This window comes from Ischnura elegans, chromosome 4, assembly GCF_921293095.1.
Source record: "Ischnura elegans chromosome 4, ioIscEleg1.1, whole genome shotgun sequence".
Classification (NCBI taxonomy): domain Eukaryota; kingdom Metazoa; phylum Arthropoda; class Insecta; order Odonata; family Coenagrionidae; genus Ischnura; species Ischnura elegans.
Genome location: NC_060249.1, coordinates 57,526,312 through 57,553,206, shown reverse-complemented (window position 1 = coordinate 57,553,206; position 26,895 = coordinate 57,526,312). Strand labels below are relative to the sequence as shown.

General features: G+C 38.5%; 1 protein-coding gene across 1 annotated transcript in view; it reads left to right on the top strand.

Moving 5' to 3' along the window:
- The window catches only part of LOC124158145 (Down syndrome cell adhesion molecule-like protein Dscam2), a 168,236-nt gene that overhangs the window by 14,109 nt on the left and 127,232 nt on the right, over window positions 1-26,895 (top strand). Inside the window, exons 2-3 of the mRNA XM_046533329.1 lie at window positions 4,026-4,168; window positions 11,014-11,299. Of these exons, the coding sequence (XP_046389285.1) occupies window positions 4,026-4,168; window positions 11,014-11,299 (429 nt within the window). The remainder of the gene's footprint in view (window positions 1-4,025; window positions 4,169-11,013; window positions 11,300-26,895) is intronic.

Sequence of the window (26,895 nt, the reverse complement as noted above, 5' to 3'; positions counted from 1 at the left end):
GAACACTTCGACATTTTAGATTCAGACACAGGATTTAGGCTAGCGCAGCCTAAGAGCATAAATTTACTAGATGGTCGGATCGGAAAATCTAAGGAGATGATGGTTCTTATGTCTGATGACTTGTCGAATTTGAGGTGGAATGATAGAGGTGTGAGGAAACTGTGTGATAGACTGTGCCAGCTGTCCTTAGCCTCCGCGATTTTTCTCATTCTGCTCATTCCCTGATTACCAAAATCTCGTGCGTCACTCACATAAACAATCTAATAAGTTTTCGGCAATCATTTTACTGTGGCTCAACCGCTATGTATCCCTCACTCTTAGCTCTCAACATTGAAATATTATTATTTGACAAGCCATAGTCGTATGCTGGCAGCAACTCAATATAGAAACACGCGGAAAATCATTTAACTTCCCTATGATTTGACCAAAGGTAAAAGAAAGGCTCTCACGCTGTGCTATGGTACAGAGTAATTTGTAGCTGTGATCTTCCTCAGAAAGAGATGCATGACGTCCCTTAAAAATGCCTGGGTGTTTTCGTCTGTTACCGCCAACTTCGCTGTTTATCCGTATCTTTTATCGTATGTCATGTATTATTTTAGTCACATAAGCCTCCTCTATTTAATATTACGTAGCAAAATGAGTAACCATTCGCCGAAATAAATATTTTTTCGATCACCAAACTACTAATTCGTTTTATCTAAAGATTTAGATTATTCCAGGGTGGCCACATATCTGGAAAACGTTAAACGTCAGGGAATGTCACTGCGTCAGGAAAGACATGGAAGGTCAAGGAAATAGCTAAAAAATCCTTAAAATACATTTTTACCGTCTAATTCCGATGGTTATTTTTCTTCATCCTCAAACGTATCCATTCTAAAATTATATAGTGGAATATCCCATCCACGTAATGACATTTACGAGGTAATTCAATGTGAAAATATGTTTCTATCAAGTTATTCTGATAATATGCTCATATTTATGATAATATGTTACTGCTTTGGGTCATATTTTTGACTTATGTAAATTTTATCCTATAAATACGAACATGACAACAAATACACTGTGAAATTGCGAAAATAAACTGGGAAAACTGGAAAAGTTAAGGGTATTTTATTTGTAGACACCCAATGTTCTTTCGCTAAATTAGCAAAAAATATTCTTCCCTCAATGAAATCATTATTTCTTATGAATTCTAGAAAAAGATATTTTCTGAAAACTCATCGAAATCTCTCGGAAATATTGAATTCTTAATGATCCTACAGATAATTTTGCAATGATCGCGCATATTCAATTAATACGAGTGTTGAATAATATTTTCCATTTCCTCCCAAAAATATAATCTAATGTCGGCAGCCTGGCTGACAAAAACCTTTGTTTTGAGCACAATGTGGTACTAAACTGCGTTTTGTATACTTAATGCGATGAAAACATTTTCTACCTTTGCGTCGATTGGATTCGTCCATTGTCTCGTTTTCCTGAAAGCATGGATATTGCTCTACTATGGTGATCTAAAAGCAGTTAAATGTTTCTTCGGGCGTCTGCTCGTTCTGTAATTAGGTAAATATTTACTGTTCCGCGGAACAACATGTTTCACCCAATTGCGTTCGATTGTTCAAAGAGTTTTGTTCCGGATGTTGACTCACGAATTGCATTGAATACCAAAATAGTGGATCGTTTGAAAGAAGAGCCGTTAACACGAAATTAGCTGCTGCATGACGATGGAGGATACACAGAGTCTGTTGGTACATGCGATTCCTGCGTTTCACTCAAGGATCTTAACTCTTCCCTCGGATAGGAGCTTGCTATATTATTGTAGGGAGATGACGATGTAAAATGAATTTTCGCAGCATTAGAGCTGTTTGAAGAATTTTCAGTAATTGGTTGTTTGAGTTACAAAATTATATGCCTAAATAAATAAAAGAGATAAAATATATTTATATAGGAAATTCGGCAGTCAGATTCTTTGGTGTTTTAAATTTTGAGTTGATCATTAATGCTTATTTTTATGCCTATTTCTCAGTCCTCATAGTATGCCTACACTTTAATTAAATAATTATATGATATTATAATCAAATAATAATGTTATCTGTTTATATATTTTGAAGTGCAGTATATTGAGAGCTTCAATGCAGAAAATTATTTATTTAAAGTGGAGGCGTAATATAAGGAGTTTAATAGGTGTAAAAATATAAATTACTGATCAGCTCAAAATTAAAATTTCAAAGAGCTATATCTTACTACCGAATTGCTTTTATCCGGAGTCAATGATGAAAGTTTTACGATGCCTTTGGTAAATTTGTGTTCGAAGTTATCAGAACGTCCTCTCTTTGATGCTGAAAACGCCGCATGAGAACATCTTTTCAATAAGTTTATCTTGGATGAGACTTATTTGCTTAGGGCGAATAATTTTGCAAATTAACTCTAAAAATGATTTTGTAATTAATCTGAAATAAACCTTTCGTTCACAGCTAAATTTTTGAACAAGGTCGGAATGAAAGTGAATAACTTTTCAATCTTTAATGGGCAAAGAGTCGAATGAAACATTCTCTTTTCCTTTGTAAGTGCTTTTAATATGAACGTTTTCATGGATATTCACCTCTAAGTATCCGGATTGGTATGGCTATTTATGAGCTTTTATCACCCCACATGTAGTAGAATCGGGTAGGTCAATTCTGTAGCTTCAGTAAAGCTTACATTCTATCCATAGGGTATTATAAGAGCAACAAGTGGATTTTTATAGAAAAAAAGTTGCATTCTTTGGCAACGCATGGGAGTATCACTGGAGGATGATACAAGATAAAAATAAAAAAAGATAAATCAGCGTTATTTGCCTATAAAAATAATTAATGAGGATAATTTTCTTCCAAACTACTTAAATTTATTAATTATTTTAATTTTTTAGCAAAAATGTGAAAAAATAATTTTTTTTAAGATTTATTATTTTATTTATTTTTATAAAAGATTTTATAAATTATTTATTTTTTTAAAAGATTTATTATATAGGTATTTATTTTGAGCTGAATATACACCCATGTAGAAATTTTGTTCAAAACCTTAGACCTTAAATTGAACGGAGATAGAATGGCCCGAATAGTATCTATTATGGAATTAGAAGTTTCAACTTCGTAAGTTTGGAATGGTGTAATGTTAGAAAGAGCTAGTTGATGAGATAGATATAAATAGAATGATATGTTTTGTGAAAGACTTAAAAATATTACTCCGGTTAGTGAGGCCAAAAACAAGAAGATAGGATTAATGTAGTGCGACGGAAGAAAATGAAATAGCATCAAGAATTAGGAAGCCTATATTACGCTTAAAAGAGTGAAGCATATCTTCAATGAATTCGTTATTATATGGTAAAAAAATTAGATTTTAATTGAAAATAAATCTAATTTTGGGTTAAATATGAGAGTAAAACTGCAGGAGAATCCTAGCAAAACATAAGGAAGCATTTGGTAGGTATCACAAAAATAATTGGTTTTGTGGTAAATTTATGTAGTGAAATCGGAGATAAAGGTAATTAAAAAATGAGGAAGCAAGTAATAGCTTAAAATGTAATCGTTAATTATTGGAAGGGCAACCGGTGCAGTTTTGTTGATATCACTTTTTATAATCATATTAGGGTATGAAATGGGAAATGGAAAAAAAATGACAAAGTGTTTGGTATCAACTATTAAAATGATTGGGTATTTGAGGGATACGTATAAAATCACGGATGGAAAAAATATTGCAAAAAATGGAGAAGCTTGTAATGCTAAAACGAGCAATTTGATACCGTTAATGCGATCCCTCCCAAGTAGCGATCTGCTTGCTCCGCCCTTGTTTTGAAGCCGAAGTGAGTTGCAAATCGAGCCGGAGCTTTGAGAAACCGGGCACTGCCTCTCTGATAGTAGCCAACATGGCTGGTGGGCTCAAAGTGATTACGCGATCCTTTTTAAAATGCGGCGTCTCGAAGGAGATAAGGTACCATAGAGGCGCTTGAGGGTGAGCCGTTATAAACGCAGCTTCCGTCCTCTCCGTTGCAGGGAAGTATCATCCAACGGCAGCCTGATTGTGCTGCCCTTCCACCCGACGCAGTTCCGACCCTCGGTGCACGCGGCCTCCGTTCGCTGCCGGGCCGCCAACCACGTGGGAGTGATCCTCAGCCGAGAGTGCAAACTGAAACCAGGTGAGTACGTGCAGACGCCCCGAGGGCAGTTTCAACCTTTTGCGTAACGTTATCATGTACCTATGGAATATCAAGGAATTTTTAAATCCTGGAAAGTCAGGATAATTTTCGTAAAAGTGAGGGAGACCTTTGGATAGGAAATTCTCCTCATTGAACTGCCGATGCGTTTGTGTACTTTAAGTCGTAAAAGTCGATTTCTTAACACCCAAGTATGAGCATGGTGGCTAGAGTCAGGGAAACCTATGAATTATCAGGAAATTTTAATATCCTGGAAAGGCGGATGAAATTTTTGCCAAATTTCAGGGAGAAATTTGGGTCGGAAATTCGCCTTATTTTACTACTGATGCGTTTGTATAACTTTCTTGTTTTATACTTGATAGATGATTTTACGATAATTTTATCAAAGATGAATAAAATATTCCTATAACTGGTGATCTATCTGGGGCATTGGTAAATTGTCAGGAAAGAGTCGGGGAATTTTAGAAATGGATATCACTAGCCGCGCTGCTTAACCACTTACAGATGTATTGCTGCGTGGAATGAGCTTTGAATGGTTAACGTTTCGCTCCTCCGACTGGGAACATTGTGAGGAGAAAGAAAGATAATGTGCCCGGATTGTAATGGACTGTCGGAATCCCGACAATTATTGTCTTGGATTTAAAAAAAAATATTAAAAAAAAATAAAGTCCAATATTCCAGGTGTTATTAAAAAAACGACCAATTGAGCTGGAGGTATTTGTTCTCTTAAGGTTTACCGGCAAAATGAGTTGACGAATTTATTCCTCCACAGAGATATATTTATCCACCGCAATGCAAAACATAACATATTTTCTTTAACCTCTGCGTAATTATCGACGGTCTTTAATAGATTTCTGCTAAATTTCCTTAAATCTTCCATGTGGAGTTGTATTTGACGAAGAGTCTTAGCAGTTTGATCGCTCGTTCCGAAATGTCAAAGGGTTCAAGCGTTGTTTTCGTAGTGTTTGTCACGCGTACCATCCAGTGCATCAATCACCAGCCCGAATGTAAAATCTGCGTTTTAAATGGTAATTTCCTGCGCGATGAGCTTCCCTTCTCTTTGCTTTTCGCCGCCGAGAGGGATTGTGTGCCGGGAAGGGGGTGGGAAGTAGCATTGTGCCCCTGTCCTCTGCCAAAAAGGTCATCGGGGAATAATTCCCAGTCGGAATTTGGCTCTTCGTGCAGTAACGTGATGACTCGCTCCAATCATGCCGTAACGCATGATATCACTCCTGGCTTGAGGAGAATCGCCCCTTACAGTCTTTATTGATTACAATGATTGGGTGTAAAAATACTTTTTGATAGTTATTGTTTTGACGCAAGTTTTTTATAATTTTTTATATGGATAAAATTATATTTTTTAATATTTCAAAAGTAATTTGTGAATTTCGTCGCTTAAATTGCTACTTTTCATAGATTTTTTCGCTGGTAATAGTTATATCATTTAGAATCACTTTATTGATTGTTTTTCCTAGTATGTTAGTGTTTTTTTCATTGTTTATCATCATTTGGACAATCATCGAATATTGCAAATAGAAATTTCTGAAGAGACTGCACAGATGACGAATGATTTTATTGGCAGGAAACATAATGAAATACACTTTTGTATGTTCCACAAGAGTTTTTAATCCCGACCTAGGTTTCGGCAGTACACACTGTCATTATCAAGCTTGTGGAACATACAAAAGTGTATTTCATTATGTTTCCTGCGAACAAGTTCCACCAAATATCGCCATCCAACCTTAAGCTGATTTTATTGGCTGCAATAATAATTAGAATCTTCTGGAAATAAATGGCAATTTATAATTTTACTGTGACTCAAAGCAACACAGTAAATTCAGCTGCTTTAAAGTTTTTAATTTATATTCACTTTTTTCTTCTAGCATTCATGATTACGAAGTGAAGTCAAGTTAAAATTGACTTTATTAAAAGTAATTTGAATAAGGATTCCTGGTATATTGAACTTAATCGTTCCTAGACTTTGAGTCATAAAACTCCGTCGTAAGGAAACGTTTTTTCCCTTCGGTCACTGTTCCATAAAAAATAGTGCTCAATTTGCCCTAAGCTGAAACAAAAGTTTGGCAGTTTTATATTTTCGTAAATAACTAATACGAGCGGCAAAAATTTCTATTTTGTGCTATCGTCTGAAGTGAGAGTTTGAGCCTTTTTTGTGCCGCATATTTGCATATCTTGCAAAGCCTTTTAAAAAAGAGAAACAAGCATTTTATTAAATATTTAAAGAGACAGTTTTCTGAAAGTTTTTGAGTCGCTCGTATTAGGGGGTAAAATACGTGACTGCCATTGAAATTAAATGAAAATTCCCCGATTTACTTTTCCGGAATCCACCTAGTTTTCCTCCTCAGCGAAGCCTTTGTGATGCTTCAGTAATTAGTGTCAGAAAATGCATTGTTTCCAGCGGTCTGAGTTTCAGGTTATTAGTAGTAATCTAGCTGGTAGGTTTGAATAGGCTTCGGAAACACCTGTACCAATTTTTCCTGGTTCATGATGCCTTTTGTCTCCGGCAGTGTTTCATATATGCGTAATCCATAATTCCTACATCAATTCATCCCATCCTATGTTTCCTCCCCTTTCCACGCTTTCTCTAAATACCTGTACGTCCCTCTAGAGTAGATATTCAATACCCGCCCAAATCAACGTCCTTCTTGTATGTTTATCCTATGGCTTCTCTTCATACCTTTCAATCGGACTCCTTTCTGTTTCCCGCTCAGTCAGCTCAGTCTATTGAGTTTTGGCTTCTCAATCCAACGTAATTATTGCTTCATCACAATAAGTATGTTTTTAACGGGCTGGCTCAAATAATGCAAGTTACTAGATCGATTTTATATTGTGGTAGTTGCTAGGTCAACTTTATCAATTTATCAGTGCCACTGCCAGTCACGTTAGATCGGAACGTGCATTTAATCTTGAGAATGATCATTGAATTCTTGATTATTTTAAATAGTCTTTCTTTTAAGTCATTTAAGTTATTAAGAGATATTTCAACTATTGTTTCATTAAAAAAATACATCAGCACCGTTCGGTTCAATCTGGAGTATCAAACACGCTTTTTTATTTTCTATCTGAGTAACGATGTCGGTCTGAGTGAATCAAATCATTTGTACTTGGGTTAAAGCTGCTTGATATTGTTCACTAACACCATACATTAATGTTTGGAGCCTGCATTTTCTCTGTACATTCTATGGGTGAGTTGGTTGATTATTTCCGAATTGAATATTCTCGCTATGTGTTGTCAGCGTGATTCTGTTCATTTGTACTTTGGTTAAATCTTCGTAGCAATTTACTCTAAAACCAAACGTCTCTTCGACATTTATAGGTGGAACGGTGTGTTTTCTCAACATCCGCTCAGTATATTCTAAAAATGGACTCATTGATGTATTCCGAAAAATATTCTCGCTAGTTAATGCATCCTTGTAATTTTTGCTTGGTTTTTAATTTTTTTGTGTTATTCAAGGGTTTTTCCACGATTAAGAACTATTTTCAGACAAAATTAAATGTAAAAACTGGAAATGACACAAAAATAGCTACATTTCAAGTTAGCAATTACTTACTGCTGATATTTTTAATATAGTAAAATAACTACTGTATATGGATGAAATTTTTATTTATACCTACTACAGATTTCATCTTACTACATCAAAAGTAGTAATCGGACCTAAGGTTAGAACCGCGGGCTGGGGAGGAATATCCTTTTCTTTTTAACGTTGTACCATCGCACATACAATCTCGCTTTAGGCTTTAATATTTCTTGATCAAACTATAAACAATAATCAAATAATTATAATTCGCATTCACGAAAGCAAGGAGGTCTACTTTGCAATTGGTTTAATTCTAGTAAGATAACCAATATGAATGAATAAAATGCTTGTGAACACCTGCTGCATTTTTCTACGTTCTCCCCGATTCAAAATGAATGGTTGGACATAAAGTGCCAGTGAGCTATACAGGATGATCTTTTCGTTTTAATCTTTGTGCCATCGCCAAAACTAACTAGCTGATTATCTAATCACCTCTTATAAAAACTACGAACAGTAATGAAATGGAGAATAAAATACCTCATGTAATAATGTGAAGTTATAATGCAATAGCTTTAATTCTCGTCCTCGAAAACCTAGGATTTTTCTTATAATTTTTATTCCAGTAATATCTGCATCATTTATGGATAATACTTACTACACTTATCATCTTGCTAGCTGCTTCAAAATTGATTGTTAGACAAGCATGTCTGAACCGTGTGCTGGAGATAAATATACTTTTGATTTTTTTTACTTTGTGCCATCGCACGAACTAACTCGCCACTTTGGTCTGTTTCAAAATAAAAGTCGGTCGAACGGTGAAAATCGTGTTCTGAGGAGGATCTTATTGAATTTTAACTTTGTTCCATAGCAAAAATCAACTCGCTGTTAACCTTATTAACTCTTATAAAAACAACTAACTATTATGAAATGGCCTCATGTGAAAAAATTGGAGCCATAATGAAATAGCAACAATCCATTTCCGTAAAAACCAAAGAGCTTTTGTCATTATTTTTTAGCCCAATAAGATTGGTGCTATTTATGGCTATTACGTTAAAGAGTACAATGTACTCAGTACATGCTTCACTTCTCATCTTGCTAGTTGCTTCAAAATTGATGATCGGGCAAGCATGTCTGGACCGCGTGCTGAAGAGGTATATACTTTTAATTTTTTTTTCTTTTACTTTGTGCCATAGCACACACTAACTTCCCTCTTTGGTTGACTTCAAAATAAAAGGTCGGTCCTACGCGGTGCATTGTGTGTAGAAGAGGATTATCTTTTGGTTTTTAGCTTTAATCTATCACAAAGCACTAACCTACTGATTACCTTCTCATCTCTTTTTACAACTATAAACATAATAAAATGAAGAGTACCTCATGGAAAAAATTGAATTTATAATGAAATAGCTGCAATCCTTGTCCGCAAAAACCGAGGAGTTTTTGTTTTAATTGAAGGAGCTTAATTATTTTTAGTCTAGTAAGATTGTGAATATTTATGGGTAATACTCTTATGAGTACTTGCTATACCTCTCATCTTGTTAGCTGCTTCAAAATTGATTATTGCACAAGCATGTCTGAACCGTTGGCTAAGGGAAATATACCTTAGATTTTTTTCCTTTACTCTGTGCCATCGCACACTTTAACTCGCCACTTTGGTCGAGTTGCGTCACCCGGCTCGGACCAACACAGCAGCGCATCAGCTCCCTCTCTCTCCCAGATATCAAAGCTGATTTCCCAGGTTCACCAGAGAGGAGATGTAACTCTATCTCCCTCCCGTTCCAATTTCGCCCATCCGTTTCCCCAAAAATCACTTATCAAAGCAAGCGCTCCGCCCTCCATATACACGGACGGCCCTGTCCCGGCAAAATTCGTCCGTCCTCCTCCTGACCCCTATCATCCGACCTCCCTTTGGTCCCACCCATCCCCGAGCTCTGCCCTCCTCCCTTACGGCTGTTACTCGGATATCTATGCGTCCTTGTAGCACATGACTGAGAAGGGATCCGCTCACTTCACGTGGCCGCGATTGCTTTATCCACCGGGCCGGGATTGTGTGCCGCCTTTTTTTCCCCCATTTTTGCATCCTCGTTTATCTGAAAGTGGTTGAAATAAAAATGACCCATTCGTGGGTTATTTTCCAGAAGTAGGTTCGATTGAAGTGCAGATTATTCTTTCTCGATCTGTATTATTTAAGCGAACTTGTTTCAAACTTTACTTTTGTTACTTCAAAGGAATTTGTGTGAAAGTAGTTTTGCGCGTGAAATTTTTTCACTCGCATATTTTTCATTAAAAAATTAGACAAATGGGAAATAGCCCTTCGTATCCGTGTTAATGCGGATATATATTTTAATACGGTCTATCAGGTTTTTGAAAGTAAAATTCGAAAATCATCGAAAGTTTAAAGTTTTTTTATTCATAAGTCACATTTGTTTTCATGATGGGATTATTCGTTGAAAGTACTGTAATTATTTTGAAGTGGCAAGGTAAAAAAATTACTTGAATAGCTTTTGTATTCCTGGCATTAAACGTGAGATACCTGATGTACTGGGATGCTAACCGTGGTACCCAGTGATTAGCGCGTTGGGCCACTTAGCACGTTCGAATCCCGGGAACAGCATTCGGAGACATCCAGAAAAACCCTCGAAGTGCGAGGTGGCACGTGAAACGGAATTGTGAATGCTTGACACTCGCACGCGCCTATTGATAAGTCTGGGATGATATCTACCCTCCCCTACCTAGGTCTACCTTTGGGTTGAATCGCTGAACGAGAGTGATCACTGGTGAATTGTTCTCATTAATGTTAAATCACCATTGTAAGCATTTAATAGTTCCAAATAAATTTAACTGATAAATGCTTTTACGCCCTGTAACGGACGCGAAAGCTTGCACGACAAAGCGCAACACGCAGCTGCACCCGGAAGCCGTTAGTGACGATGCCCCTCGCTGCGAAAACCTACTTTCAAAGTTAACTGATAAAAGTATGATATAGCGGACATTGAAATTCCTCTTCCATTTTTGAACCTCTACGGTTGCCAGCAAGGTTTTCGTCACGGGATATTTCTCCTAACGGTTTAAAATTTTTGCCGCTGGTTTCGGAAGAGATTTTTCTCAGCTCACCATTTAAGGCATGTAGTTTCGTATTGAACTAAAAAATAGATGCACTTTTCCAGAATTTTTTTAACGCGTCGTGCGCATTGAAATAATTGCGAAAAAGTGCAGCTACCTTTTATTTTCATCTGACGCTTCATTTTCATTTCATATTGGCTCATATGGTTGTCTGATCATTCTCTTCCGCAGACATGACGTCAGACGCGTGGCAGCCGACCGTTGTGGACGTGTTCGTGGCCATTGGGAACGTGGCGGTCCTCCACTGTGACGTCAGCGGGTCCTCATCCCCGGCCTCCCCCTCCACCTCCTCCTCTTCGTCCTCGCGGCCCTCCAATGGCCAGCAGCACTCGTCGGCCGGAGGAGGGTCTAGGGGCGGAGGCCTCAGGAACCGCAAGAACCCCGTGCTCAGGGTGGCAGCTTGGCTCAAGGAACACTCGCTCCATGGGGGACGAACCACCGTCCATCCCGGCGGAAGGTAAGATGTGACACTCATCATCATTAGTTAACAAGCCTAAGATTGAGCTTATTAAAACCACTTGTCTGTTTCCACACACTTTTATTTACATCGACCATGGTTTCGGCGACTTGTGCCATTATCAAGGTATAGGCCTTGATAATGGCACAAGTTGCCGAAACCATGGTCGATGTAAATAAAAGTGTGTGGAAACAGACAAGTGGTTTTAATAAGCTGAATATCAAAGATTTCCACCGTATCACGCCGGATACGGCATCTTTTAAGCCTAAGATTGGTTTGACGCAGCTCTCCTATTCGTCTCTCCTATCCGATAGCATTTTCATTGGGACGTGTTTCTTCTCTTTTACGTCCGCTATAACCCATTATATGTAACTCATTCGGAGCTGTCTATTACCCTTCTATCTTCCACCTGCCCTTCTACGATTGATTTCCATCATGCCTCATAATGTGAACAACTAGGTTGTTTTCTTCTCCTTCAGGTTTTTAGAAGACTTCTCCTTACTCCCACCCTTCTTAGCACTTCCTCATTACTTAATTGGTCTATTCATTTTATCTTCATCACCATCATAGGTTAAGGCGGCTGTGACTTAAAAAATTTTGAGGGAGCCGGATAAATCCTTCTCGGGTTTCACACCGGGTTAAAATCTCCATAGATGCCCAAGTTATATTTGGATACTTATCTGACTTCCTCACCTTTATCAGACCCTTGAAGAATGTATCTATTCCATCCGCAGGAAAAACGGGAAACACTACACATTACGGGGAAGTTCATTTAAAGAAGGAGATACTTCTATGGGGGTTCAATCGGGGGAGGGGAGCCAGTTACGCTTGAGTTTGTATCGCTTAAAATTTTCGGGAAAGTTGAGCCCATCTGGTTCCTCTCGATCCCGATAAAATCGTATCGATTTGTTAAGTCACCGTTGTCTCGTTCCGTTTATCTTTCCACTCAAGTCGTGTGGTGGTGACTTAGCCAGCGATTTTAGCCAATCATTGATTTCAGTAAAGGATTTCGGATTTTATCCTGCAACTGCGAACACATTCACTTCTTTATGTAGTTGTTTAAGAGGGGCACATATTGGGTTATCTTTGAAGGGAAAGCATATGGGGTACTGAATGCAATGAGGATAAATAGTTATGTAGAGAACGTCTGCCGTTCTTGTAAGTCCATAACATTTGAAAAATTAGACTTTGTACTATTCCACCGTGATTCTATCACCCAACCGGAGTCTACGCTTCAGTGCCGTCGAAAATTTCTCTGGAAATGAAACTGTTTGGGTGATAAAGCCTTTATTTTTTTCAAGTGAACAGTGGTAGGCCTTATTCTGAGCTAGAGACACGATGAAGGTGTTCCAATGGGGATTGGTAGGTTTCGTCAGTAAAACGCATTTCCGAATCTACTTAGCTTAACCATCACGCCGTCCTTGAAAATAATTGTAGAATTTATTAGTGTTAATGATAAACATACCAGCACCAATATTCCAGTTACAAAAAAGTTCCTTCGTGCCTCGTATTTGTTAGCGCCTAATTCTTTTTTCGGACTGATGTGGAAATATGCAACGCGTTCGAATTGCAACATAATGAAAATGAGATTATTATTGTCCTGTTATTATTAAATTGCTATTGAGAAAATGCTACTTTTGAAATCCGTTTTTCTCACTGCTAATGAAAGGACGTAATAACTTCCATTGAAGTGTTATAATTATTCTGTGCGACTCTTAATAAGGAGAATTATTCATTTTCTGTCTAAAGGCTCCTCATTTGCATGTTTATCAGGGCTAGCAGTCTATATGGAATGCTTTATGCATCTGCTTTTGTGTGGGTATTGATATGTTTACTGGACGAATCCATATCCTCGACTTATATTATTATCACAGTGCGAGTATGTGGCGCCATAGATGCTCACCCATCATGTTATGCGAAACAGGTGCTACGGTAGAGTATTAAATCCTGTAATTACGACCGCAGTTACGTACAGTAGCACTCGTCGGCTGGAGGAAGGTCGAGGGTCATATGCATCAGGCGTAAGAATCCCATGCTTAGGATGAAGCCTAATGGGACAAAATTAATCTAGTTTTTTAGTTGTAGGTGAAACTTTATGAAAGAACTACTGGTGATGTCGATGTAGTTGCTACTTCAAATGATTGTCTCCATTCCACTTATTCTTGGAATTTTTGTAATAATAATAATAATATGATATTAAATTCAAAATATCGAAACATGTCGTACGGACGAAATAAATCAGTGGAAAGTAACGAAGTCTCCTTTTTATTTTCGAATAATATGATATATTGTTCTTATGTAATTTTATAGAATGTTATTGTTAGGTTTTCCTCGCAAGCGATCACCATGAAAAAAGTTAAGATAATCAGGGAGTTTTTTTCTGATCCATTGTAATTAATATATTTCCCTCCTAGGAAACTCGAATCTTAAGGAAAACTAGTCAATTTATTTCGATCGAATCACATTGGCTACTTCGAGGGTAGCCTTTTAAGTGTCGGGAATAGAACGTTCCTTATCACCTATCAACTTTAAATGGTGTTTATAAACAACTGGTTGAGTTGGTTAATGTCCATGCAAAGTTTCATTAAGATCGGCCTGATAGTTTTAAAACGGTGGCGATCCCAAGTCGCTGTACGAGATGGAATTAAGTCATGAACAGTATCGCACCATAATTTTCTATAACTTTCGACGAAGACTCACCCAGTAAGAATGCGTTACAGAACTTTTTGTTGTTTTTGGCGAAGAAGCACCATCAAAAACATCGGTTATCTTTGGTATGCAGAGTTTCATCGAGGCCGCTCTAGCCTCAGCGACGAACCGCGTGAAGGGCGACCAAAAACCGCCCTCACTCAAGAAAACGTGAATGCTGTACATAACATCATTATGGAAGATCGTCGTGTTACATACCGTTAAATGCATGCATCATTGGACATCTCAGGGACCTCAGTTCAAAAGATCTTACACGAAGAGTTAGGTGTTAAAAAATTGGTTTCCCGCTGGATACCGCACCTCCTCACAGAAGAACAAAAAGCAGCTCGAGTTAAATGGTGTCGAAATACTCTACATCGATTCAACTTGGGAGCATCAAAGCACGTTCAAAACATCGTAAGTGACATCGTAACATTGATGAATCATGGATCTATAGCTACGAGTCTAGCCTGAATCAAAACGCCAATCTTCAGTATGGGTCTTTCAAAGTGAGCTCAAACCGACAAAAGTTGTTCGCTCTCGCAGTGTTTCCAAGAAAATGGCATCGTTCGTAGCCAAATCAGGTCACGTAGCGATGATTGCTCTTGAAAATCAATTAATGCTTAAACAATTAATGCTTAATGGTATACGACCATCTGCTTGCCGGATATGATCGCCGAGCTTCGGAAACATAACCCAAATCGACGCATTACGCTCCATCATGGCAATGCAAGCTCACACAACGCTCGAGTCACAAAGTCGCTTTTGGAACAACAAAACGTCGAAATTCTTTATCATCCTCCATACAGCCTGGACTTAAGCCCCAATGGTTTTTTCTTATTCCCCAGAGTCAAGAATATGCTACGAGGAAAGTGCTTCCAGACGTCTGAAGAAGCGGTTGATGCCTGCAAAACAGCAATTTTGACTACCCCTACTTCGAAATGGAATATGTGTTATAACGACTGGTTCCATCGAATGCAAAAGTGCATTGACTATCGTGGAGAAAACTTTGAAAAACCATAAAAAAATGCGTTATTGTACCTCTTATATTTTTCTTCATTCCCGATACTTAAAAGGCTATCCTCTTATTGTCATCTACATTTGCCATTCGTTAGTTATGAAGAAATCCTACCTGTATGCTGCTGATAAGAGCAATTGCAAAATTACGCTCTCGCTGAATTTGTTGTGCTCAGGCCTGGGTTTTTCTGGGGGTTTCACGAGGTAATGAATAAGTCCTATTCTCATCAATCAATACTCTAAAGGATAGTGGTTATTTCAAGAAATTTAATCGCTATCAAGTCACAAATAAATGCTTACAATTTATGGTGAGTGATTAATACTTTCTCAAGGATTTTTTGATAATGTGATCTAGTTAACTTCGGCTTGGTGGATCTAACTGCCTAATATCTTCAGCTGCTGTGTAATTATTTTCTAGACGTCTTGAATTAAGATACCCTAACCATTAACCCCAATATTAAATGATCATTTACTGCTACCCCGGCAACTGCCAACATTGCAACTACTTCGTCGCATTCCCGAATTTATCGGTGAACCATTTATTGGTGTTCATTAGATATTTTCTAGAAATGATGCACGGGAGGCTCTTCAAGGAAACATTTTCTGTAGTCGGGATAAGATTTTGTTTGTGTGATTCTCAATAATTAATTATTGACGTAATTTATACCAGTGAAATCTAATTATTAATGTTTGGGATATCTATTTTAAAGATGGTGATAGTGTTTTTATTATGGGTGCATAGCTTGTAGTTATGAGCTGCAGAGCATGAGGGTTATATTTGGAACTTGACCGTGATTAGGATATTTAGCCTATCAAAATTCAGGAATAACTTGCTTTTTGCCATTCTCATATTATTTATCAGTTTTTCAATGTAAAAATTAGTTGATTAATCTAATTATCAAACTATTCCAAGCTCAGCTCCGTAATTAACTCTATGCGTAAGTGTCCTACTTATTAAGAAAACTAGGCTTATAGAAAACTGCGGCGCCGCTTAATTTAATCTCGAAAGTCACTAGTTAAAATGATGCTGCGGTTTTTAATGGTACAGAAAATTAGATCTCTGGTAATGATTCGCTCATTTTAATTCTAACAATTTCATCTCCCTCTACAGGGTTTTAATAATTTGACCCCATTTTTTATAATTTTGTGTAATACATAAAGCTATATACGTATTTAGTCTTTTATTGAAGGTTGGATTTCTTTTTCTTCCATAAAAATACCTTATTTTAGTTACAACTTATCGTTCATGGGATATTTGAAAATGTTAATTTATTTCCTATTCAGCCTATTTATGCATTATGAAATAACTTTTGAGTTACTACATTTACATCAGACGAACAGGAATATTTTTCCATATTGCTTTTTATAACTGCCTTGAATATCATGAAACTATCATCACATCTTTCGATTGTTTGCATGGCAAAGAAATAGGGAAATTGATAAGTACCGTGAAAGTAGGTTGTCATTCACAGTTTTTTCCGCTTATCAGAGTTTATTGACGTTGGTTGATGATAATATATATCTCGTATTTTTTGTGGAAAGTCGTGATTACATCTACATTTTCATTCGCTTAAGGTAAACCTAACTTCTTCTTCTAAGAATGTAAGAATACTTCATTGTTTTCGTTAAATTTAATTCGGATGTATGAAAAATTTGCCTAAAACTCTGATGTCATACCATAATTATAGTATTTCACAGTTATTATTAAAATTGCGCGTAATATATTTTTTATATGACGAGGAATATTTCTGATCTTTCTCATTTCCAACATGTCTTTGAGAATTATGGCTTAATTATCACCAAAATCGCATTTTCAACTAGAATCGTTTGTTATTTACAAATTTTAGCGAGATTCCGTTGATTTTATGCAGCAAACTTTCTTCGCTTTAATTTTCTTTTTTTCGTCTTCTCATTCTCAGTTGATATTTAAATCCTTAAGGGCCGTATTTATAGTTCCTGATAGGAATTCCCCACAAAATGGCTAAGGCATTTTTAATGTTGACTTAAGTTTCTGGGTGTGCGTACATAATCCGAAAAACCGGTTGTTTTATTGATAGCTATCATCACCAGATAATACCGTAGAATATATAAAATCACAAGTAACAAAATTCTCCTGTTTGAGGTTCTTCATAACTATTTTCTCTCCTGCCAAGAGGTGGCACACATCAACATTCCATAAGCATAGCACACGTATTATTAGTCTTAAGTATCATATAAACGAAGCAATGAAAAGCATACCTACCAGGGGCACCAACGTGTCGTTATGTTGTTTTCATATACTTGTTCTTTGGTTTCCATCAGCCATGAAAAGGCGAAACTTTGGAATGCAAGTATTTTAAATTCTCAACGAATCCTCAAAAAATACAAAGGAATATTAATAAAAGGATTATTAATGAAACCATGAAAAGATTAAAAAATTACAGCAATGGCTAGGGCATTACTGTGGTACAAAATTGTTGTCTTGATTAACTACTAATTGTAAGTTTCGTCGCGTGAAAGGATTGTCGATAGCCTGTGAGCCTTATCTTAGCGAGTTTGAGGATAACACTTCCGCGATAACATCGGTGGCAATCGCGTACCCTTCTTCTCTGAAACTGGTGATAGTCTAAAATGGTGTGCGAACCAGCAAGGAAGGATACTGGGGCGTAATAATGGTCCTCTCAAACGCGTGTACACGTTATCCCTATTGTTAGGCATCGTGTGGCCTGCAGAAAACGCCATATCTGGCTTAGCATCCCCCACAACGAGGCTATCCCTTCTCTATTGACAAAGGGATTCGAAGGACCGCAATTCACTCACAATGCCGACAGGAACAATGCTCATCAAGTGAAATTGGAACAGTGGGCGGAGAAAGGGATAAACCCGTCGGAAAGATCCACGCCAATGCTCATCGTCATTCGTGCCGTCTGGACTAGAACAGGCCGTCGTGCTCATTCGCGTCATTACCTACCTCTAATATTGAGACACCTAGAATTGAAAGCCACAGGGTCTCTGGTGTTACTTTTTTCAGGCGATTTAAATTATTGAGGTCGTGCTCATTCGCGTAGTAAGGAGGAGATCTGAAGATATTGCCGCTAAAATTCATACTCAGAATGTCCATCGTTTTGGAATTGTGTGTGCACATTTCAAAGTAACTCAAGCATTTATTTAACATAAATATCACTTGATTTCGGCCTCATTAAATAATTGATCGTACTGCATGCTAAACATAAAGGCTGAGTTTGAATTTAATTCCATTTTAAGTGGGTTCTGTGAAAATAAAATTGGTCTATTTTGAAAGCGGCAGTATGAATATGAAAAATATCAATTTCATCCCCCACGCCCCTCCCCCCTAGTTTCTAGAAAAATGGAAAATATGAAATTTTTGAGGTGGCTATCCAATGAAAGGTTTTATTTCACCAGAATTATAGAAAATGAAAAAAATAATTTAGGAATATCAGATAGACGCTTATCGACGCACATTAGACGCTTTATCGCTGAGAGGTATTGTTTACCAAAGGAACGATCTTAATCCGCCACCGCTCGCTGAAGGGTCTGTTTCTTCGTTTTGTGCGAGGCTATTCGTAATATTTTGGTAATATTTTAGGAAATTGTACTTATAAACGACGGTAAGTTTCTTATTTTCCTTTTTTTAAGTACCCAAGTATCCAAGTCAGGATTTGTGATGTGGCTTTTTACTGCACTGCCTCACGTTTATTTTTATGAATAATTCGTCATCAATTATCCCTGTAAGGATACTTTTAAGTTTTACCGCTTTCAAAACTAATAGATTTTCTTTGTATGGTATGAAATCAAATAATTAATTCCAGCCCGCCCTTTATTTTTTACATGCGTAATGATCAATTATTCAATCAGACCTACATCAAGTTATATAAATGTTTAATAAATGTTTGAATTACTTTGAAATGTGTACACAAACAAAACGATCAACCTTATTAATGTGAATTGTAGCTGCAATATCGTCATCTTTTGTAGCAGAGTAACAGTGCGTTCTTGGTGACAGACCGCACTTATTCAATTTTTAGTGGGTAGCAATAATTAAATAATATTACAAAAACTCAATGTATACGGGGAAAACTTAACCTTATCAAAAACAAACCTTGGAGATTGGTAGCAGGACGTCATCGATAGAGAGAATGCAGATATTTATGGGATGGTTCATTACTTCTTTAACGGAAAATTGGATTCATGGGCACGAAAATACGTAAGATTTTTAGAAACATTATTTGGATGAGGGTATGCTTCAACCGTCAGTGTCAAAACGGACCTGTGGGTTATAAATTTCCTCATTAGATACGATGGGTGGGTAAGTACGCACGTTGTGCTTGAGTTATCCTTCTTTTGCTGAGATCGGTTCGCTTTTAATTAGTCATCATCGGGCGTGTGGTTCAGACTCAGGCTTGCAGGTTGGCCATTATTATACTGCAAACAAATATCTCCTACTTTCACTGCAGTGCTAAGCATCAATGAGAGATTGCTCAATTGAAAAAATGTATTGTCTTTCCTAAGGTTCAAACTCTTATCAAACAGCTGGCGGTCAGGTATACTTGTTACTATTACCGATACACTTCGCTGCGTAAGAAATGAAGTCATAATTTTCAGCATTCATACCATTCGGTATTCAATACGTAATATAATTGCGCTTTGTATTTCCACATTACTTTATTCCCTACCATGATTTCGCAGTAATATTTGTATGCTGGAGTTTTGATCCACTCATCTATTTTCTAAGATAATTGAGAGGGTTTGAAGCCAAGGGGTACAAGTGATTTCTCTTTTCTATACAGAGTTAGGTACATAAATTAGGTATAGAAAACAGACAAGATCAATTATATACTTAGTAGTGCATATGATTTTCCACTCGATGTAAGCATAGAACAGAGACTCACTCGTTTCCCTTGGTAATCAAGTTTTTGTGTATTTATTCTAACAATTAAATTTACCTAACTCTGTTGAGAAAAAATCACTTGTAGCCCTTGTCTTCCAACCCACTCAATTGTATTGGCTTGGAAAATTTTAAGTGAAATTTTAGTGGAATAATGTTTACGGGAAATAAGTGATATGCAATTATGCACGACCTTGCTGTGCTAACTAGCTTCGACGTCGAAGACTGCTTACAAAAGGGCACGTTTTAGGATACAGGAATGACGTACCTTGCATGAAAGCAACATGGATGCAGTCATGGCCATTGTCGGAAATGAAGCGTGTAGAGTACGCGAGGTATCGCCTATCCCGTCCCATATTCCCGCTGAGGCAACCACCCGATTCCACTCGAGAAAGCTTTCAGACGGCGGTGACGCACGAGTGGACTTCATACGGAGGGGCGCGCGCAAGAAAGGACCAGAGTATTTATCAGAGATGCGTCACTCGTGATGCATACATTTCGAAATGTGGTAAAAATCCTCTCCCATTTTCGGACTGCGGGCAAATGTGTTTTGGAGGCAAGGGGTCGTGAGTTTGCACGCCCACCTGACCCGCTGCACCTACCAAGTTTCCATGTACTACCTACCCTGGGCCTCGCCACCGGACGGTGGTCATCTGCGAGGAAAAATGGCTAGGAAGAGGAGGCGGCGGGGAAGGAGTTAAAGTAATTAGGGTGGCAGGCCGTTGCAATCAGAGTTGATTAAAGTCAAACAGTTTTGGCGGCAAAGGGGGAAGGCCAGCAGACTTGCTTCACTACGTTTACCGGGTCACCCGGGAAGGAACGAACGAACGGACAGCAACAGTCTCTCTCGCACAGGGTCGTGGGAGAAGAGGTGGAGGGAGGCAGTATGCCTGCTTGCCCATTACGCTAATGCAATTCGGGACTATCGTCGGCCACGGCATAAGGGCAGGCAAGAGCCGACCGCTCTCCCTCCCTCTCTCTCTTCCTCGTGCTGTTTCGCAGCTCGGAAAATGATTTTTCCCACGGCACGGCTAGATTCGGCGAAGGGAGGGTTCCCGTTCCCCCTTGCTTCTCCACCCTGGCCATACACTTTTCCACTTTTCCACCCTGGCCATACACGCTTCCCAACCCAGGTTTTTGGAAAGAGGAACGAGAACTACAAAACTGGGTATTCGTTACTGTGTTTACGCATTCGTTTATCTGTTGTAAGTGTTGCTTTTCGTACGTTTTAAGGTGTTTTTTGGTGGCTGTCGCTTCATAAATGTTCACTGTGGGGCCTTCCAAAGAATTAATATGTATCTAGGACGCGTTATTAATTACTGGTTCACTATCTACACATAAATGTATCGTTTTGCTCAGAAAATAATAATGTTTGATTAGTTATTATTTTCCAAGTTTTGAAGAGTTTGAGTTTCTCTTGTTTTTTGTGCAAAGTGTTGATATGGCACCGCTGTTCGCGACCTGACAAGTTCCTAAGTTAAAAGATTTCGGGTTTGCACTGGATGTTTCTCGAGCTTCCGTTCGGGTTAACAACTGTCGTCTTCAGGGCAGACTGGCGAGGACTTTACCCCGCCGCCGCCGAGGCCGGCGAAAATAATGGCAGCGGTGGGATTCGCACCCACGCCTCCGAAGAGACTGGTGATTAAACCAGCGCCTTAGACCGCTCGGCAACGCTACCACATAGGTGGAAGCCAGCCAGCTCAAAATAAAAATAAGAAGTTACCCATTGTTCTTTTTTTCGGATCTTGGGTCCATTTCCGAATATTCTATGGATTCAAGACATTGGATGAATTTAATCGAAATATTCTTGAATTCCTCAAAACCTGGCAAAATGGAAAATTTATCATATGGATGGTTACTTCTTCAATTTCTGATTGTATAAAAAAATAACTATTACTTCATACTTAATAATATCTACTTTATTATCAGCAAAATACCAATTTTTCCCCAGTATTGGCCACACATGCCAAATAGCGAATGCAATTGAGTGAAGTTTTCTCTGCGATGATAAACGTTCATGTGCATCGAAAAACCTTCTATAGAAGGATTCTGCCTTCGAAACTCGACACGAAACTCGACACTTGCGTCAACCGTTGAGGAGTGACGTCATCTCTCGAAACGTTGACGACGCTGCAGAAAATGTTCATTGTAGGGAATGCCAGAAAATTAATACGTATTTATGCTTTATTAGTAATTAATTATCCACCAAGTATAAATAAATCAATGGTTTTTCCTTGTTATTCTTTATTTTTATTTAATCAAAAAAGTAAAAGAAAGGATTAATATAGAGAGATATTTAGCCGAACGGAGAGGTATGGCAATTCATTTTTTTCCCCGCACATGATAAAAGACTAATAAATGCTAGGCGTAAATTCGTGACAGCATTTCCTTTTAGATAAATTCAATAGCAGTGTCTTTTCTAATGAAGTAAGCGATATCTTACGAACGCCAACGTACTTCGGAAGATCAGATCATGTAAATAAAATTAGAGAGATAGACTGTAGAACAGACAGATTTAGAATGCCTTTTTATCACGATCAATTTGAGATTATGACGGCAGCGTAAGAACTCACGAATAAATTCGATGACTTGTAGTGTGGCCTACTAACTTATGTATAGCTTAATGCAATGTTCTGAATTTTATTATTATTTCTAACAGCATGTGTTAGTATAATTTTTATTAGTATGCGTGACGTTTTTGGACCGTGTGGTGTGCATATGGTAGTCCAATTGCATGTTGGTGATTGATCACCCCCTGCCAAACACCCTAGAGGTGGCTCGCAGGGTATTATGTAGATGTAAGAGCATTTCCTTTTTATATTTTAAAGGCTGGTGTCCTAACACCCCCCGCCTCACGCCTATTCACGCGGCTTGCAGAGTAGTATGTAGATATAGATAGATAAAATAATAATTCTTGATTTGCTATTATTTTCCAAGTTTTGAAGAGTTTTAGGCTTTTTTAATCTGTTAAAGGACTTACCTTGAACTCATATGATTTGGCTCGTGGAAACTTGATCCAACTGAAGAGAGCACACACAGCTACTTCCTGTTTATCTTCCGCCAGTGGACATTCACGTTTTCATTCCTAAGTTTGTCAAGGCGAAGAGAAAACAACAGCATTCTTTTGAGTTTGTGAACCATTCGTTCATCTGTTGAATGTGCTGATGCGTTTCTTTGTTTTGCGCTGTTAAGGTGACGTCATTCCCACAGAGTTGACGCTTTTTCTTTACTTTGTGTCGAGTTTCAAGGGTTGAATCCTTCTATTGGAGGTTTTTCAAATAAAATTAATATTACAAAAACTGCTGTAACGAAAACGCCTTTCCAATGCTATTTGGCATGTGTGGTCGATACTGGAGAAAACATTAGTACTTAGTCGGTTGTAAAATAGTTAGTATTCATCATGAAGTAATTCTTTATTTTTCACATATTAAACAATTTGAAAGAGTAAGCATCCATATGATAATTTTAATTTTCTATTATTTGTCAAGTTTTGAGGAATACAAGGATATTGCTGCTGGATTCATTCATCATATGCCTTGACTTCATTGAGTCTTCGAGAATGGCGCCACGATCCGCAAAAAGAGAATATTTTCTTCCCAGCTGGCTAGCATTAAGATTTCATATGGTAGCGTGGCCAAGCGGTCTTAGGTGCTGGGTTAAGGCATCTGTTTTATCGGAGGCGTGAGTTCAATTCCAACCACTGCCAATATTTTTGCCACGGTGGCGGGGTAAATTTTTCCCGTCTGCTAATTACGAGGCCGCGGGTTCGAATTCCACTTGGTTGGATTTTCTCCCATCATGGATGACTATGGATGTATGTTCGTGTTCATCAACTTTCTTGTACGAAAAGACTCTCTTAAAAGGTATATTTCGCTCACCCTCTGCTCTTGTCGTCGGGTATTTTTCATTGACTTCAGTTGAGATGGAACGCAAAAGGTATCCCGGAAAAATATACATATGCTTGAAGAAACTAAGGCAAGGCTAAGGAGAGTACGTATGTTTATTCTGCTATTTCCGAATCTTCTGAACATCCAAAGTTTTAAATCGATTAATATTTCTATTTTTTTTATTTTATGCTCGATCGGACTCTCATGGTCGAAGTTTGCGTCCCTCAAACGCCTTCGTTCGCCCTTAATCAGAATATGTATGAGGGGTTGAGTATTAGTGTATTCATGCTTTAGTGATGCTCGGAGCATGTAATTTCCCCACACAACCTCTGGCTGGAAACGATACCTCATTCGCCCAATGAGCGTCCGCCCGCCAGATGAAAGTAACTTTAGTATAATGGTTGATTAGGCGTATAAATCACTCAGTGTGAAACTTTCGACACTGTTGCGCCTGCTAATATTTCTTCCTCAAGTCTTCATATTTTCCCACCGGTACTCTAGACGGCTGCTAATGATATTGAGAGGACGCACACCTCTCCTTGACCAGTCTTATTTCGTGAAAATTTATTCGCAAGCTTGTGCAATCATCTTTAAATTTTCACGGTCAGCTGAGTTAAACCTGCTCAAGATTTGATTGTTTTTATAATGAAAGAGAATTACTCCTAAGAAGGTAATTTAAAGGCCATAATTAACAGTTATCTATCCTAAAATTGGTTAGATGCAACTCGCCACTCAATTCTTCTATCGGCTAACCTGTTAACACGTGCCTAATTCTTCTGTTTTGCATACTTCATCACCCCTCTCTATTTGTTTCATCGGTGGCCTTCCTCTGCTGGTATTCCCTTCCACCTGTCCTTCGACGATAATTCTCAACAGACCATCGCGTCTCGTAATGAGGGCGATTAAATAATTGTTGCGTCTTCTACCTATGGTTTCCAAAAGGCTTCTCTTCTCTTCTCTCCTACCCTTCACAGGACTTCGGCATTCCTCACACGATATATCCATTTGATCCTCACCATTCTTCCATAGCATCACATTCCGAAAGATTCCAACCTTGATTCCTCCGCTGCTATTACCATCCATGCCCCACTACTATAGATAATCGTACTCCAAATGTAAGACCTAATAAAGAACTTTATAACTTCATCGCTTATTTTCTCATCTGGAAGAAGACTCCCCTATCTGAGGAATGCCTTCTTCGCTTGGTCTATTCTATCGACTATTTCTTTCTTATGAAGCTGAAAATCAATACCTCCCATAGTTATATCTCGTATATTGAGCACCATATTTATACAATTGGAGGCGTGAATCCCGAAACGGAATTAGTCCATTGAGTTAAGTGTTCTGACCTACCACTTTTTCTGAAGTGGTCGTTAATTGGTAAAACTTTCCAAGTATTCATCCTTGACTTCTCCTCAGCTGTTACCGTCCATGCCTCACCACCATAAAGAAGCATGCGCCAACTGTTCCACGCTCTTAATGAAGAGCATCCGAACATCAACGCTTACATTTTTTGCAGTTAGAGGACTCCTCTTTTTGAGGAATACCTTCTTCGATTGGGTTTTTCTACCAACTATTTCCTTGTTACGAAGCATACAAGTATTAGCTCCCACAGTAAAATTTCGTGAGTGTTGAGCACCATATTAGAACAATTGAAACCGTGCACCCCAAAACTCTACAAGTCCATACAGTTAAGCTGGGGTGCCGACTTACAAAAAATATTGGGGGGGCCCAAACCGGGGATCATACCCCGGGAAATTTTACAAGTAGTGAGTTTTAAGTTTTTTAAGCATTTTAGATGAGTCATATGATCAACATTAGAACCATGATAACTTAAATCTCGATATCTGGACATTCCGGGGAAAATCGACAAGCCTGACACATTGTTTCTTCACACCAATAACGAATTTTTGAGGGGGCCCGAGCCCCCTCAGGCCCCATGGAGTCGGCGCCACTGCAGTTAAGTGTCGTTACCTACCACTTTTTCTAGAAGGATAAGTAATTGGTAAAATTTTCAAATTCGACTCGCAAGGCAAATGATGACAATGGCCTACTTTGTACACCTCAAAATTTTCAGTGTGGCAGCATGACTTTTTAGCGAGTAATGCTTCGGCAAAAGAGACGGTCGAGTGAGAGATATGCGTCATTATAAAGAGCCATATTCGCGTGAATACTGTGGCGTTTCAGTCGGTGGGCCTCCCCTCTTTCCCTTCCCTCGCCTGTCTGTCTCTCGCATTTCCCCCTGCTCGCCGACGCCCATAACAGATGGGCGGGAAGAGATGTGTAACTTTGATGAAACACAAATATTCACGGCGGGGAGAACCCGAGGCTCCATGGCCAGTCGTCGGAGGTGGTGATGTGAGCTTCATCAAACTCACGGAACTCCGAAGAGCGGACTTCAAAGGGTGGGCGGCGAATTAGGGCCGGGTGAGTGAAGCCCATGTCAAACTCGGGAGACTTTCCATTCGGTCAACCGAAGGCGCAATGGTAAATGTTACGGGGGAGGGTGGGACGAATTCCATCCGAATGGAAGTAATTTCCTCTCCAAATAAAGGCATCAAAAGAAATTACGGTTTTTTATATTTCGGGTGACACCTATGCGCTGTGAACTTGACTCCTCATGATAAGTTTTCTTTTGCATCCCATGTGTACTATGTCTTGGGGTTTGGAAAACGTTACGCTGTCTACTTTTTTTCTTTACTAGATTGATTAGGGGCGGATTCGACATAAAATTTGGGAGGGGGTCAAGACCAGGGCCCGGGGAGAATGGAATACCCTCCGGAAGAGAGGGGCGTTTTTACAGTAGGGAGTGCTACGCCCTACGAGAAATAAAACTTCAAATTCTCTCACATTAGGGACTTGTAGTCATGCATTTGCATACACACTCCTTTTACCCCTTTACAAGGATACAAAAACTGTTGAACTAATGAAAATATAAAAAAATTTGATCAAATTTGTGGGGGGTCATTTCCCTTGCAATACTCCACTAAATCCACCCCTGATTGTTGTAGCTGTAGTTGCAGCCAAGAGCCGACGAGGACGAACGCGGGTGCGTCCGCGCTTGCGAGATAGGAATCGAACTTCAGACTTTATTTTAGGTCCTGTTCTTTGATTTCCTT